The 16,148-nt window shown below is 39.5% G+C and overlaps 1 protein-coding gene across 3 annotated transcripts in view; it reads left to right on the forward strand.

Moving 5' to 3' along the window:
* CORO1C (coronin 1C) overlaps positions 1-16,148 on the forward strand; it is a 76,293-nt gene that overhangs the window by 13,188 nt on the left and 46,957 nt on the right. For 2 of the 3 annotated variants that reach the window (XM_025889339.2, XM_025889338.2), the window contains exon 2: positions 15,389-15,588. In XM_025889339.2, the coding sequence (XP_025745124.1) occupies positions 15,394-15,588 (195 nt within the window). In that variant the 5' untranslated portion in view covers positions 15,389-15,393. Of the gene's footprint in view, positions 1-15,388; positions 15,589-16,148 lie in introns of those variants that run through there. The other variant, XM_025889340.2, reaches the window with a different exon arrangement.

The following is a 16,148-nucleotide window of genomic DNA, read 5'->3' on the forward strand; positions in this document are numbered from 1 at the left end:
GTGCAGATAAGGAAATAGTTTGTATTTTTACCAAAAAGGATCAGACAAAGTGATTTGCCCTAAGGTGGTAAGATTTTTAAGAGTTATACTTTCCTATTTCTATAGGATGTCTGAAAATTGTGGAGACATAGATTTATATTTAAATAGTGTTAATTTCATTTTGAAATTGCATGCTCAGTATGTTTACCTTCAAGCTCTGGGTATGTCTGTGGGCAGAGTACTTAATTTTAAAGCCATGACTCCAGTTAGTAATCTGAAAAGGGACAATAAATAATTTGAATTTTTCCCTATTTTTTTCTCTTTTCAAACACCCTACTTGTAGAGAGAAGGCTTTTTTTTTTTTTAAGATTTTATTTATTTGTCAGAGAAACAGAACAAGCAGGGGGAGAGGTAGGCAGAGGGAGAAGCAGGCTCCCTGCTGAGCAAGGAGCCCAATGCAGGACTCGATCCCAGGACTTGGGGATCATGACTTGAGCTGAAGGCAGATTCTTTTTTTTTAAATTTTTATTGTTATGTTAATCACCATACATTACATCATTAGTTTTTTATGTAGTGTTCTATGATTCGTTGTTTGTGCATAACACCCAGTGCTCCACGCAAAACATGCCCTCTTTAATACTCATCACTAGGCCAACCCATCCCCTCATCCCCCTCCCCTCTAGAACCCTCAGTTTGTTTTTCAGAGTCCATTGTCTCTCATGGTTCGTCTCCCCCTCCGACTTACTCCCCTTCATTCTTCCCCTCCTGCTAACTTCTTCTTCTTTTTTTTTTCTTAACATATATTGCATTATTTGTTTCAGAAGTACAGATCTGTGATTCAACAGTCTTGCACAATTCACAGCGCTCACCATAGCACATACCCTCCCCAATGTCTATCACCCAGCCACCCCATCCCTCCCACCCCCCACCACTCCAGCAACCCTCAGTTTGTTTCCTGCGACTAAGAATTCCTCATATCAGTGAGGTCATATGATACATGTCTTTCTCTGATTGACTTAGTTCACTCAGCATAACACCCTCCAGTTCCATCCACGTCGTTGCAAATGGCAAGATCTCATTCCTTTTGATGGCTGCATAATATTCCATTGTGTATATATACCACATCTTCTTTATCCATTCATCTGTCGATGGACATCTTGGCTCTTTCCACAGTTTGGCTATTGTGGACATTGCTGCTATAAACATTGGGGTGCACGTACCCCGAAGGCAGATTCTTTACCAACTGAGCCACCTAGGCGTCCCGAGAGAAGGCTCTTTGAAGCTACTACTAAGAGGTGGTTCTTTGCCCTGGCTGTTGACTCCTCTGTCTGCACTTCTGTATCCCAACATTTGTCACAGCAGCACATTAATGTTAGGGTGAATATTTGATTATGATGTGTGTCTTCCAGCAGATTGTAAGCTGCATGAGAGCTAGGGCTGGGTCTCCTTGCTCAGCATTGTGTCTGCCATGTCTAGCATGATGCCAAGCACATGATCAAAGCTCAATAAATATTTGAATAAATGAATGATGAATGACAAGGATTAAAGATCTACTCAGCATTCACAGCTGAGTGTATGTGTTGTGTGTATAACCCTGTGAGTGCTAGTAATTGAGTTCTCAGTGAATTGTGTGCCATTTATTAGAGGGTTGTGGACTGGATCCCAATGAAATAAGCATTTTGTATCCATTTGTAGGCTTCAGATTACAATAGGATCCCTAGAATAATAACATGGTAGTTGCCCATTTTGTAGATGAAGAAACCAACAGCCGTAAGACAAAAATGATTTAGTGGTTAAGTAACTGTGCCAGGATAAACTTGCGTGTTGCATCTAAGCCAGAGTTTTCCCACTCTATATTGCTGTTCCCTTGAAACATTGTTAGGAGTGTATGTTTAGTCACTGCCCAGGGTACAGGGTATTAAAAAGGGAAGACAGATTCTTCAGTGAAAGGTGATTACTTTGTTTTTTGACATTGCTAGTTTTGCCTATGACTACCCTTATGAAGGTCTTCATAAAAATGTCTTTTAAAAACCCCCAAAAGATCCGGGAATCCAGTAATTTCATTTCCTGGTACAAGTTTAGTGGCAAAGAATTACAGGAGTAACTCCATTTGACTTAGTGGGAGAAACAGACTTAGCAAGTTTGAACAATCATACAGTGTGCTTTTTACCAGTTGTTGATAAGAGAAGTAGGTCGTAGGTATAGAGAGTATTTCGAAACACATTCATCATTAATTTTTAAGTGAGCTTGCTGGGTCAGTCATGTCTGCAAAAGTTCTGCAGTTGTTATGAGAACTCTTGGATTAATTTGGCTCTTTGATGAGAAGAGTTTCAGCTTCTGAGACTAGTCTCCTGTGGTACCCTTGAGGGAGATGGTGCAGCCTCTGAATCCCATCCACAGTGTTCTCTGGGCCGGTAGTGCCTGCCTCTCTGGCTCTGTGAGGGAGGTTTCTTACGCAATTCTTTTTCAAAGCTCCAGGGCTGGGGAGAGGTGACTGTGTTTATGAAGATGCTGGTGATAAGCAGCAAATTGGGAGAATATGAGGCATAGTAAACACATCATCCTTGCACATGATCATAGGAAAAAAATCTCTTATTTTGATAGTGCAGTAACAAAAATATATTTCTGTCATTGAAGAGCCAGAGAGGACCCCTAAAACCTTATAACTCGTGTTTTAGCACCCATACAATTTCTGTAATGTCATTATTATTTATTATAAGTAAGTTACAGGCCCTGTTAGGGCATCTTTTAGTTGATAAAGGGTCTCTAATTCAAGTGTGGGAGTTAATTTGAAGATTTTTATTTTTTGCATTTAGGATCTTTATATGTTGCTATTTTGCTGCTCATATGCTGATTTCATTTTTAAAATTTTGGCTTTATTGAGCTATAGTTGACATGAAAGTGTGAGATGTTTGAAGTGTACCTTGTGGTGATTTGATTTATGTTCTACAGCTCATTTCATTTCTCATCAGACTTCATTTTTAGCAGTCACTTTCATAGCTTCCCATTCTACTCCAAGTCATCAGTGTTTATGTCACCATCAGGAATCCCTAGCTTCTCTCTGTAACGGGTTCGTAAAATGACTACAAAATTGCAAAAGGTAAAAGTAAGAGTTCTTTTCTTAGAAAGCTTTAAAAAGTATAAACCTGTTAGAAATTGTCCTTGATATATGGATTTCTAGCTTTTTATGCATGTCCTCTTGTGCTGTTCTCTTAGACCAGAGAGCGCTTAGCCCTCTGGCATAAAGCCTAAGGATTTTCAATCAAAAGTAAAGATTTGCTTCCTTTGGCATGTTAATGCTGTTTGTCTCTCTGTCTTTGTCTTTGAGTGTTTACAACCAGTTCCTATATTTTATAAAATGTGAGCAAAATGCAATTTCATATTTAAAAATTGCACAAATAGGCCAAGTGGAACTGCGAACTGTGGAGGCAGCACCCCACAAAAGAGCTCTGAGTGGCATATTGGCTGACATGGGAAAGCCAAATTGTATGTATGATGGGGAGTTTACCATTGAAAAAGTATGAAAGTTCAGGGGGTGGAAAGTTGAACTGCCCTGTACTTTGTGGTTCAAGGTCGTTGTGTCTCTCTAGAAGTCTTTTTATCTCCGGGCAAGTCACATAATGTTTCTGTGCCGAAGATGAAGGGCCTGGAATTGCTGAGCTTTGGAACCTTTTCCACTCCAGGCTTCTGTGAGGACTGAGCCTGGATGCTTCTTGGTGGATCTTACTTGTGTTTTCTTTTTTATCATTCCTGGAAAGATTTAAAAACTAAAATGATAATGGGTAATGGGTCATTGAATCGAAACAAAGTACATTTATAATTGATGCCTCCTTCTTGGTATCTTGCCTATTACTTGGATGAATAATGGTAATGGGACGAAACTACTTGGAAGGCAGGAATGAGGGTGAACTCCCTCCCCCCTTTGTTCTTACCATTCTCGATGTCAAAATAAATTGAATCAACATCAAGGCTGTTCCATACTTGCAGTCAGTTGTCTTAAGTGGTCAGCTATTTTTCTAGGAAAAAAAAAACAAAACATTTTTTTTCCAGCATCTACATGTCATTAGTGGAGTCCACATCTCTTTTAGCCATAGCTGCTGTGTATGAGGTCTTTTGTGTATCTGACTTTCTGTTGTGCTTTATAAGAAATGTTGCATGTGGTCTTTTTTCTTCCTTTTTAAAACAACTTCTATTAAAGTAGGTAAATTAGGCATATTTTTTCTTGGAATGTGTCACATATGAATCTGTTAAAGAATTGGCTGCGGTTAAAATGATTTGTTAGATGAATTCGAGTGTCACTGGTAGATTTTATTTAAGAGACTTCAAAACAGCTCAGCCATCTCATATCCAGAAATGATGAATATTGAATTTTTGTATTTAATCATAGCACCTCCCATATTTGCTTTGGGTGTCTGCTCTCTTGTGAATGTGTATTCTACATAGGCTTACATATTCCATTTTCAGGTTCCTAAAAGCAATTTTAGCTGTTCGTATTGCCATTTAAATAGCTCATTTTAGGACATATGTTTCCTCATCCATGATCTTACCTGTCATTTTCTTTTATTTTTTTTTTCTTTTATTTATTTATTTATTTTTTTTGAGATTTTATTTATTTATTTGACAGAGACAGCAAGAGAGGGAACACAAGCTAGGGGGAGTGGGAGAGGGAGAAGCAGGCTTCCTGCGGAGCAGGGAGCCTGATGCGGGGCTCGATCCCAGGACCCTGGGATCATGACCTGAGCCGAAGGCAGACGCTCAACCGACTGAGCCACCCAGGCGCCCCTGTCATTTTCTTTTAAATAATGCATCCGATCTCTCTCACATTGAAAAGTGCCTGCCATTAAAGCAGCAACTTAGAGGGAACATGTTCTTTCCCTCTTGGGACATTCTGGAGTCTTCCTGCGGTTGCTGCTGGCAAGGGAACACTCTGTGAGCACTGGAGTAATTGATGCTCTGGAATAGTCTCAGCAAATGTGCTGGGCAGGATTTTGCTCCTAGTAGGGGTTTTCCTGTATGTGTTCCTAGCAGGATGTGTTTCCTTTCATATGAACCATAGAAATACATCTGCTGGAATCTTTAAACAGATAACTTCTCAATAAACAGGAAAATGTCAAAATTGTGGTCATTTTTTATGAGATTGATGGAAGTAGACAGAATAGAGAAAATGTAGTAACATTTACTCAGGTGTTTTGAGTGTATTTTATTTGGTACTATTACAGTATAAACACCCTGTCTTGTCTACATTTTTTCGTCCTAACACGCAACACATTTCTTATATGGCCTATGAAATAAATTTTCTAGGTATAACTTGGCAGTACCTTAAGACATTACACTCTCCTAGAGGTTGAGGATTATTAACTGACTGTAATACGCAAGTTTTATTCTGAGTATGATTTTTTGCAAACTTTCCTCTGACACATAAGTTTGGGGCACCTAGCTGGCTCAGTCGGTAGAGTGTGCAACTCCTGATCTCAGGGTTGTGAGTTCAAGCCCCATGTTGGGTATGGAGATTACTTTTAAAAATAAAATCTTTAAAAGAAAATAAGTCCCTAAACCATAGAGATAGACCTTATTTTTTTTTAAGAATTTTTATTTATTTATCTTGACAGAGAGACAGAGAGAGAGAGGGGACCCAAGCAGGGGGAGTGGGAGAGGGAGAAGCAGGCTTCCCGTTGAGCAGAGAGCCCGATCTGGGGCTCGATCCCAGGACCCTGGGATCATGACCTGAGCCGAAGGCAGATGCTTAACGACTGAGCCACCCAGGCGCCCCAAGATAGACCTTATTTTTAACAGCTTGTTCTTAGTTTGGATGATCACTCAACATGTAAAGAAAATTTTTTTTTGTTTCCTTAGATGAGCTATTAAGTATTGTGAATGTCAATAGTCAGCTTTTAGGTTTTATTTGAAGCAAAAACAGGAGTATATTATCAACTCAGTAGAAATCTCTGTGGAAATGTAAATTTGTGCAACTATTATGGAGGGTCCTCAAAAGATTAAAATTACCTTATGATCCAGCAATTCCACTTCTGGGTGTTTATCCAAAGGAAATGAAATCACTGACTTGAAAAGGCATATGTACCCTCATGTTCATTATAGCATTATTTACAATAGCAAAAATTGGAAACAACCTGTGCCTTCGACAGATGAATTGATAAAGATGATGTGGTATGTGTATATGTATATGTGTGTGTATGTGTGTGTATATATACACACATACATCATCTTTTCAGTTCATCTGTTGAATATATGTATATAACGTATGTATGTATGTATATAAATATGTATGTGTATGCATATATGGTAGAATATTGTTCAGTCATAAAAAGAAATTCTGCCATCTGTGACAACATGGGTGGATCTTGAGGGTATTATGCTAAGTGAAATGAGTCAGACAGAGAAATACTGTATGATATCACTTACATTATTTTTTTTTAAAGATTTATTTATTTTAGAGAGTGTGTGCACACGGCTGGGGGAGGGGGAGAGAATCTCAGGCAGACTCCCCGCTGAGCACAGAGCCTAACATGGGGCTTGATCTCACGACCCTGAGATCTTGACCTGAGCTGAGATCAAGAACCCGATGCCTAACTGACTGAGCCACCCAGATGCCCCACTTTAACAGCAACAACAAAAACAAACAAAAAAACCCCAGAACAGAACAGTGATTGCCAGAAGTTGGGGGAGGGGGGTGGATGAAATGAGTGAAGGTGATCCAAAAGTACAGACTTGCAATTGCAAGATAAGTAAGTCTTGGGGATTATAAATGCAGCATGGCAACCACAGGAAAGATTTAAAAAATTAAAAAAAAATGTATTATGGTAGTCACTGGACAGTCAAGACCTAACCCTCTTTCCTGTCCTTCAGTATTACTTGGTGACTTGGGCAGTAGAGATGACTGCCCATGTTTCTAAAGTAGGGGTTTGAGGGGCACCTGGGTGGCTCAGTCGCTTAAGTATCTTCCTTCAGCCCAGGTCATGATCCTGGGTTGCTGGGATCGAGTCCTGTGTTGGACTCCGTGCTCAGCAGGGAGTCTGCTTCTCCATCTGCCCTTCCCCCTGTTCGTGATCTCTCTCTCAAATAAATAAATAAATCTTTAAAAATAAAATAGGGGCGCCTGGGTGGCTCAGTCGTTAAGCGTCTGCCTTCAGCTCAGGTCATGATCCCTGGGTCCTGGGAATGAGCCCCGCATTGGGCTCCCTGCTCAGCGGGAAGCCTGCTTCTTCCCCTCCCACTCCCCCTGCTTGTGTTCTCTCTCTCGCTGTCTCTGTCAAATAAATAAATAAAATCTTTAAAAAATAAAAATTAAAATAAAATAAAGTAGGTGTTTCAACTAAATCCCAGAGAGAGCATTTCATAGTTGAGCCTCTGCTCTCAACGTGTTCTTACGTTGTCTTTCAAAGACATCAGTTTTTATTACAGTGAAATCCATTTTAGGATAGTCCCAGTCTTGTTAGATTTGTGGGTAGAATAATAACTTTCATATTATAAGGCCTTAAGTAAGGTTTGTAATTCCTACATTTTGTGGAAATTAAAAACCATGTTGCATTTTCTCACATCTAAAGTCAATTTATTTTGAAGTTTGTAAACATTTCTTTCTTTGATTTGCTTAGTGAATGACTTATTGCTACATCTTCTCCCTCTACTGCTGCTGCTGATCCTACAATTGCAAAGAAAAGGCCCTATGCATTTTTAAGAGTTTGTACTTGAAAGACCTAATGAGCAGGCAACTTCTCCAAGATTGGACTCTGCAAAGAAATTTAAAATTATACCTAGTATTTCCTTGGACTTTGTGTCTATTGTATTAGTTTAGGATTTTTTCATTTATTCTTTTTAATTTAATTGAAAATTAGATTTCTTTATAAAGTGTTTTAGTTTTGGGGGATACTTTAGTTGTATAATTTAGGATAAGATTATTTAACAAAAATTCCCAAGGTTGGATGAAATGACATCTTAATTTGGAAATTCATAGCTGAATATTTAAAAAAACAGTGAAACACTAATGCCATTTGATAATGCAGGGGAGTTGAGAAGTTGAGATAGATCTTATTTTTTCCCTTGGGGGGAAATTGAAATGTAGTAAATACTGTGCTAAGGTAGGAGAACATAAAACTTTGTAAACGGTGCATGATAACTGATGCTAGTTCTCTTGCGTGAAGTTATACTCTTGGCCCATAATCAGTAGGGAATTGATTAGCTCTTTTCCCCTCAGGTAGAGAAACCTATTAGGGGACTCTTCCATAATAATGGCTAACACTTACTGGACAGTGCTCACTATGCTTCAGAGTCTATGCTAGGTACTTTGCAGATATTTTTAAAAACAGCTTTGTTGAGATACACAGTTGATCCTTGAACAACATGGAGGTTAGGGGCACTGACCCCTTGTGCAGTCAGAAATCTGTATATAACTTTGGACTCCCAAAAACTTAACTATTAACAGCCTACTGTTGACTGGAAGCCTTACCGGTAACATAGTCAATTAACATATTTTATATGTTAAATGTTATAGTCTGTATTCTTACAGTAGAGTAAGCTAGAGAAAAGAAAGTGTTACTGAGAAAATTATAAGGAAGAGGAAATACATTTTACAGTCCTGTACTGTATTTATTGAAAAAAATCTGCAAGTGCACCCGTGCAGTTGAAACCCATGTTGTTCAAGGGTCAGTTATAATTCACATAACCATACAGTTCACCCGTTTAAAACATACAGTTCAATGGTTTTTAGTATACGTATTCACAGGTATATACAGCTATTACCACAGTTGATTTTAGAACATTTTCATCACTTCAGAAAGAAACCCTGTACTTGTTAGCTGTAACTTTTTATTCCCTTGTTGTCATCTTCCTTCCCCACCCCCTGCCAAACAACCACTAATTTACTTTATCTGTCAATTTGCCTATTCTGGACTTTATATGAATGGAATCATAATATGTAGACTTTTGTGGTTGGGATTTTGTGATTTACTCAGCATAATATTTTTTTTTTTTTTAAGATTTTATTTATTTGAGAGAGAGAGAATGAGAGATAGAGAGCACGAGAGGGAAGAGGGTCAGAGGGAGAAGCAGACTCCCTGCTGAGCAGGGAGCCCGATGTGGGACTGGATCCCGGGACTCCAGGATCATGACCCGAGCCGAAGGCAGTCGCTTAACCAACTGAGCCACCCAGGCACCCTCAGCATAATATTTTTAAATTTCCTCAAGTTGTAGTGTGTATTACCACTTCATTCGTTTTTATTGCTAAATAATATTTCACTGTATGGGTATACCACATTTTGTTTTCCCATTCATCTAATGAGTCTCCAACCTATGGGTTGTTTCTTCTCTTTGGCTTACTGTGAATATACTGCCAAGAGCATTCACATATAAATATGTGTTTGAATATCAATTCTTTGGGGTGTATTTCTAGGAGTGGATTTCTGGGTCATATGGTAACTGTTTAATCATTTCAAAAGCTGTGAAACTGCTTTCCAGGACAGCTCTACCATTTTATATTCCGCTAGTAGTGTATGAGAGTTCTGATTTCTCTGCATCCTCATAACACCCGTTAACTCTCTGACTTTTTGATTCTAGCCATCTTAGTGGGCATGAAGTGGTATTTCTTTGTGGTTGTGATTTAAATTTCCTTAATGACTAATGATGTGCAGTATCTTTTCATGTGCTTATTGGACATTTGTATATCTGATTTGGAAAAATATCTATTCAAGTTCTTTGCTCCTCTTTAAATTGGATTATTTGTCTATTATTGAATTGTAGGAATTCTTTTTTTTTTTTTTTTAGGATTTTATTTATTTATTTGACAGAGAGAGAGCACAAGCATGGGGAGTGGCAGGCAGAGGGAGAGGGAGAAGCAGGCTCCCCGCAGAGCAGGGGAGCCCAACCAGGTACTTGATCCCAGGACCCCGGGATCATGACCTGAGCCGAAGGCATTCACTCAACCAACTGAGCCACCCAGGCACCCGAATTGTAGGAATTCTTATATATTCTAGATAGAGGTGCCTTATCAGATATATGATTTGCAAAAAATTTCTTCCATTCTGGTGGATTGTCTTTTCACTTTCTTGATGGTATCTTTTGAATCACAAAGGTTTTTAACTTTGATAAAATCCAGTTTATCTTTTTATTTTGTTGCTTATGCTTTTGGTGGTGTCATATCTAAGAATCCTTTGTCAGATCCAAGGTCATGAAGATTTACTTCTGTGTTTTCTTCCAAGAGTTTCATAGTTTTAATTCTTTTACAATTATGTCTTTGATCCGTTTTGAAGTAATTATTTTGTAAGGTGTAGGTCAGGGTCCAACTTCTTTTGTAGTGGCTGTCCAGTGGTCCCAGCACCTTCTGTTGAAGACTTTTCTTTCCTCATTGAATGGTTTTGGCACTCTTGTTGCAAATCACTTGACCAAAGATGTATGAATTTATTTCTGGACTTTGAATTTCATTCCATTGATCTGTATATCTGTCCTTCTTGTACATCACTATCTTGATTTTCATTGCTTTGTAGTAAGTTTTGCAATCAGAAAGTATGGATCTTGCCAATCTGTTCTTTTTCAAGGTTGTTTTGGTTATTTTGGGTTCCCTTGCAATTCCGTATGAATTTTAGAATTTGTTAATTTCTATGAAGTCAGCTGAGATTCTGATAGGGATTGCATTAAATCTGTAGATCAATTTGGGGAGTATTGCTTTTTTTTTTTTTTTTTTTTTTTTTAAAGTAGGCTCCATCCCTACCATGGGAGGTTGAACTCACAACCCTGAGATCAGGTGTCCTATGCTCTACCAACTGAGCCAGCCAGGCTTCCTGGAGTATTGTTATGTTAATGTTAAGTCTTCTGATCCATTAGCACCAGATGTCTTTCCATTTAATTGTGGTGCTTAACTTCTTTCAGCAGTGTCTTGTATTTTTCAGTGTACAAGTCTTTCACCTTCTTGGTTAGGTTTATTCCTAAGTATTTTATTTTTTCTGATACTGCTGTGAATGGAATTGTTTTCTTAATTTCATTTTCGGATTGTTAAGAGTGTATAGAAATACAATTGATTCTTGTGTATTGATCTCTTACCCTGCAACCTTGCTGAACTTATTCTAATAGTTTTTTAGTAGATTCCTTAGGATTTTCTATATGTAAGATCATGTCATCTATGTTCAGAGATAGTTTCACTTCTTCCTTTCCAATCTGAATGCCTTTTATTTCTTTTTCTTGTCTAATTACCCTGGCTAGAACCTTTAGCACATTGCTGAATAGAAATGGCAAGAGTAGACATCCTTGTCTGGTTCTTGATCTTGGGGAGAAAAAGCATCTTTCATCATTGAATATTGTGTTAGCTGTGGGGTTTTTGTTTTAATCAGTTTGAGGAAGTTTTCTGGTATTCCTGCTTTGTTGAGTGTTTTTATCATGAAAGTGTTGGATTTTATCAAATGCTTTTTATCTGTGTGAGATGATCATATGATGTTTGTTTTTATTTGATTGATATGTTACATTATTTGATTTTCAGATGTTGACCCTACCTTGCATTTCTAGGACAAGTCCCACTTGGTCATGGTGTATAATCCTTTTTATAGGTTGCTAGATTTGCTCTGCTAGTATTTTGTTGAGCATTTCTGCATCTTTATTCATAAGACATATTGGTGTAGTTTTCTTGTGATATCTTTCTTTGATTTTGGTATTAGAGTACTGGCCTCATAAAATTAGTTTGGAGGTGTTCTCTTCTGTTCTTTGGAAGAATTTGTAAGAATTTGTGTTAATTCTTTAAATATTTGATAGGCTTCGGTGGCAGTGTTGAAAGCATCTGGACCTGGGCTTTGTCAGATGATTTTTTGAATTATTATAGGTATCAATTCCTTCATTTTATAGAAGAGGAAACTGAAGCTCAGAAAGGTTAAGTACTTCTCTCATAAGTGGCAAAACTGATCTTAATCTGAATGACTTTATGTCAAGTTCTAGGATGATAACAGTAGCTGACATTTACCATGTAGTTATGTGTCTCTAACCATACAAGGTGCTCTGACATTAATCTCCTGCTACAATCCCCACACCAAGTGCTCATTTAATAATAGCTTCAACTTCATATGTATCATACCCGTTTTCAGATAGAGAATCTGACACTGACTTGGCCAGGAAGTAAATGATACAGCTGTGCTTCTCACTCACAGGGCTGTCTGACTCTGGAGCCTGCCCTCTAAATTGCTTTTCTCTATTGTGTACAGCAAAAGCAGCTGTGCCACATGTGGGCTGCTGAGCCCAGGTCAGGTGTGACCGTGTTGTAAATGCGCTCACACTGTCCTTCAAACTGCACCTGGACATACCTGGCTTCAGTCAGCATAGTGCTCTGGAACTACTGTCTTTTCTCACTTACTCTGCTATGTAGCTAACACTCTTCTCCATGGTTGTAGCAAAAGAACCTGTATATCATTCTGACTGCATGTGGTTAGGATGAAAGTAAGTTGTCACTATGCGCAATATAGAAATGACTTTTAAAAAGGTATTTTAGTATGGACGTCAGCCAGCAGATTTGCGTAATGTCTTTCAATGAGAACATTCAAAGCATTTTACATGTTTATATTCATTTTGATGTTGTTGGTGAGATTAGATGGTATCTAGCCTATTTGAGTAAAGAGGGAAAATTCTATTTTTTAAGTTAAAGGCCCTCCTCAAATGTCCATTCACATTTCAAAGGAGGCACAAAAAGCTGACCTGATGCCTTGTGTGGGTGGAGGGGCTGGTTGAGTGGTGGAGCTCACAGAGGAAGGTTAGGTCTCATCTTCTGCACAGTGGGGTGGGTGGTATCTAGGCTAGGCAGCTGGTGTTCTGGGAGCCCCAGGAACAAGGGCTCGAGGCTCCACTGTACAGAACCAGGTTGTCAGTGGTACCTGCTCATATCTGTGCTCATCTGTGCTTGGTGTTGTCTTATCCAGGGCCTGCAGCCTGGCTTCTGCTGAGGCTGGCGTGGGGCAGTCCCCTCATTGTGCAGCACTGGAGGGAGGGTATCTGAGTGTCTGGCTCCTCTTAATTTAGACTTTCAGTCAGTTTTCTCTGCAGCCTGTTTTCCACATCCCTGTCTTTAGAGATAGCTTTTCTTCTGAGTGCTCTGGGGTTTCACAGTGGGCCTTGGCAGGCATCCTTTTGTGAGCCTCTCCTGAGGCACTCAGCTGAGTGGAGAACATTCACACCTCAGTCAGTTACATGTGCATGATCGCTTTCTGTCTTCCCAGATTTTCTTGTCACGTTTACTCTTTTTTTTAAAGATTTTTTTTTTTAAGTAATCTGTACACCCAATATGAGGCTTGAACTTTTACAGCCCCGAGATTAAGAATCTCACTGTCCACCCACTGAGCCAGACAGGCACCCCCACATTTACTCTTTTGTAGGCTTCTTTCCAGTGTTCTTTCTTTTGTCCTTTGGTGTTACCTACTTTTATTCCTTTATTGGCATTTTATTAGGATTTCAGGAAGGAGTGGAGATAAATGTCATTTGTATTTCTTTTGTAAATTACCTCTTCATGTCCTTTGTATAACTTTCTGTTGGGATTTTTATGTTTTAAATCTGTTAAAACTTCATATATGAACAGTAACTTTTTGACATATGGTGCAATCCTTCCTTTCTTCTCTGTTAACTTTTGAAACACTTGCTGGAAGATACCGGTGGGGATTCCAGCTTTTGCTAAGTTGTACAGATGGTTGTATAGGGAAGTGGATCCTGAGACCAGCTGGCTGTACATTAACTTTTATATGGATGTGACTTTCTTTTGGTTTTCACCACCTCATGGAAGCTGTCTTATCTATTCATACTTGAGAAATACTCAAGCTGTTTTACAAATGACAGACTCTGGCCAAGTGGAAGCGAATCATTTGCCATCTCCTCTACCAAATACTCTAAATATATGGTCCTGGTAGTCAGCTGGAAAGGTCTGGCAACAGCTGGGCTGAGGAACACGGGTGCTCAGATGCCTGCCAAACGTTTGTTGCCTCAGCCCGGCCACATGCCCCAGGCTTGGAAAGAGGCCACTTTTGCACATGCCTTGGAAGGGTAGAAGGAGGCTTTGGCAAGTATAAATGATCTCCCTCTGCATTTAGCAGTGGGCCCAGAGCCATGAGGAAGAGAATCAGAGGGAAGGAATTAGCAACAGCCCACCGTGTCCCATTTGGCATGAGTAGACAGGTGTTAACCTTCCTCCATGCATGGTGATCAGGAGTACTGGTTTTCAGCTGAGTTGTCAGGTTTGACCATGTTCCACTTCCTCTTATGTTTTCTCCAGGCCCCTTCTATCCTAGCCAATATGAACAGGATGTCCTGCATATTAGCAGACAGGAAAATTATATTGGTTGCAGTTTAGGAAACCTGGATCAGGTGAGGCCTGGCGATCCCAAAGCATGAAGCTTTCACTGCACATGTCTCGGGGATACCTAGTGGAATTTGGAGTCTGAAGTGACCCATGAGGAAGCCCAGGAACACCCGGCTTGGTGTCGCTTCCCCTTTCCCAAGTCCCCTGGTTACTTGGGAAGTGGCTGTGGTGAATGATCAGTTCTGACATGAAAACCCACCCTGGTTTCATTTCCCCTCCCTGAGTTTTTCCTTTCCTCTGTCTGACTGCTACTGCTAAAATCATTCTGGAACTTTCTCAGGCTGGTTTACTGGCACAGTTCAGCCATCACCTTGCTTATAGCTTCTTGCCATCTAATATATCCCATATGCTACTGTTAGACCTCTTGTCATCCTAAATAGCACTTTTATCACATTGCTTTCTATTTAAATCTTTGCTGTTCTTTTCTAAGACCTGGCTTTTGACCTATCTGTGCCTTAGTCAGACTCCTGCTAACACTTAGCACCAGAAGTCTTGTTCTAAGTTGCTCTGATATTATTCCTATGTTGGAAGGATTTTGAAGACAAGGATGGTTGCTTATGTCTCTTTGAATTTGCCACTACACGTAGCCGGTCTTATGGAAACACTCTTGTAAGCAGGCACAGTCCTCATCAAGAGAGCCAGTGTCTGGGGAAAATGCTTAAAAAACTGAAAAATTACCTCAGCAGACTGAGGAAAAAGCCACAGTATCATAACTTTTGGGGGGATTTGCTTTAGCTTCAGATTTACCAGTTAACTTCTCTTTGGAGTTTCCTTATCTATGAAAGGAGAAGGTTGCAGTGAATTATCTTTCAATTCCCACCCAACCCTGAAAGGCTAATTTTCCTTCATTTTTTGCTTTGATCTTTCTCCTGAAATTAAAACTGATGAGCTGTTTCTGGATCTTGAATTTGGAGCTTTTCATTTGTTTGAAATTCTTTCCCTGACGCATTTTATTTTCTCTGGGTATGTGCTGCTAAAGGAAATTTGGGTTTGCCATTTGGCTACTTTTTAGGAGAGCAGACAAAATGCCATATTCTGATTTTTTTCTGCTTGGATTTTAATGTACTTTTTGCTCTTCCACAGACACAATGAGGCGAGTGGTACGACAGAGCAAGTTTCGGCATGTATTTGGACAAGCGGTGAAAAATGACCAGTGTTACGATGACATCCGGGTTTCTCGAGTGACCTGGGATAGTTCCTTTTGTGCTGTCAATCCCAGATTTGTTGCCATTATCATAGAAGCGAGTGGGGGAGGAGCGTTCCTTGTGCTCCCTTTGCACAAGGTAAGTAATCGGACTTTTCTATTCTTAGATACCCTCTGGTAATCTTGATTTATTTCATAATAGATTGACTTTGAAGATTGATAGTTCACTAAGAGTTGTGACTATGGAGACCATTAGACTCTGATGTAACTGAGGTTTATTCCACACACTTCACTAACCACATCAGTTTTTCTCTAACAGAATCATTAAACAAAATGGTGAACTCTGTTCTGGGTGTGCCTTACCTGGATGAAGAGATTATTATAATGATGCTGTGAGTATGGGCAGCCACAGGCATTTTATGATTTGGTTAGTAATCATCCACTTTTCACAGAAGTTTTTTCAAAAAGTGCAGTTTTTAAAAGGAACAGAAAAAAATTTTTTTTTAAAGATTTTATTTGAGAAAGAGCATGTGTGCAAGCAGGGGGAAGAGCAGAGGGAGGGGGGAGAGAGACTCTCAAGCCGACTCCATGCCCAGCGGAGAGCTCATCATAGGGCTCCATCTCACAACCCTGAGATCATAACCCTAGCCAAAGTCAAGAATCTGACGCTCAACTGACTGAGCCACCCAGGTGCCCCTG

The sequence above is a fragment of the Callorhinus ursinus genome, unplaced genomic scaffold (assembly GCF_003265705.2).
Source record: "Callorhinus ursinus isolate GAN/ISIS: 27379988/994484 unplaced genomic scaffold, GSC_fseal_2.0 scaffold41, whole genome shotgun sequence".
Classification (NCBI taxonomy): Eukaryota; Metazoa; Chordata; class Mammalia; order Carnivora; family Otariidae; genus Callorhinus; species Callorhinus ursinus.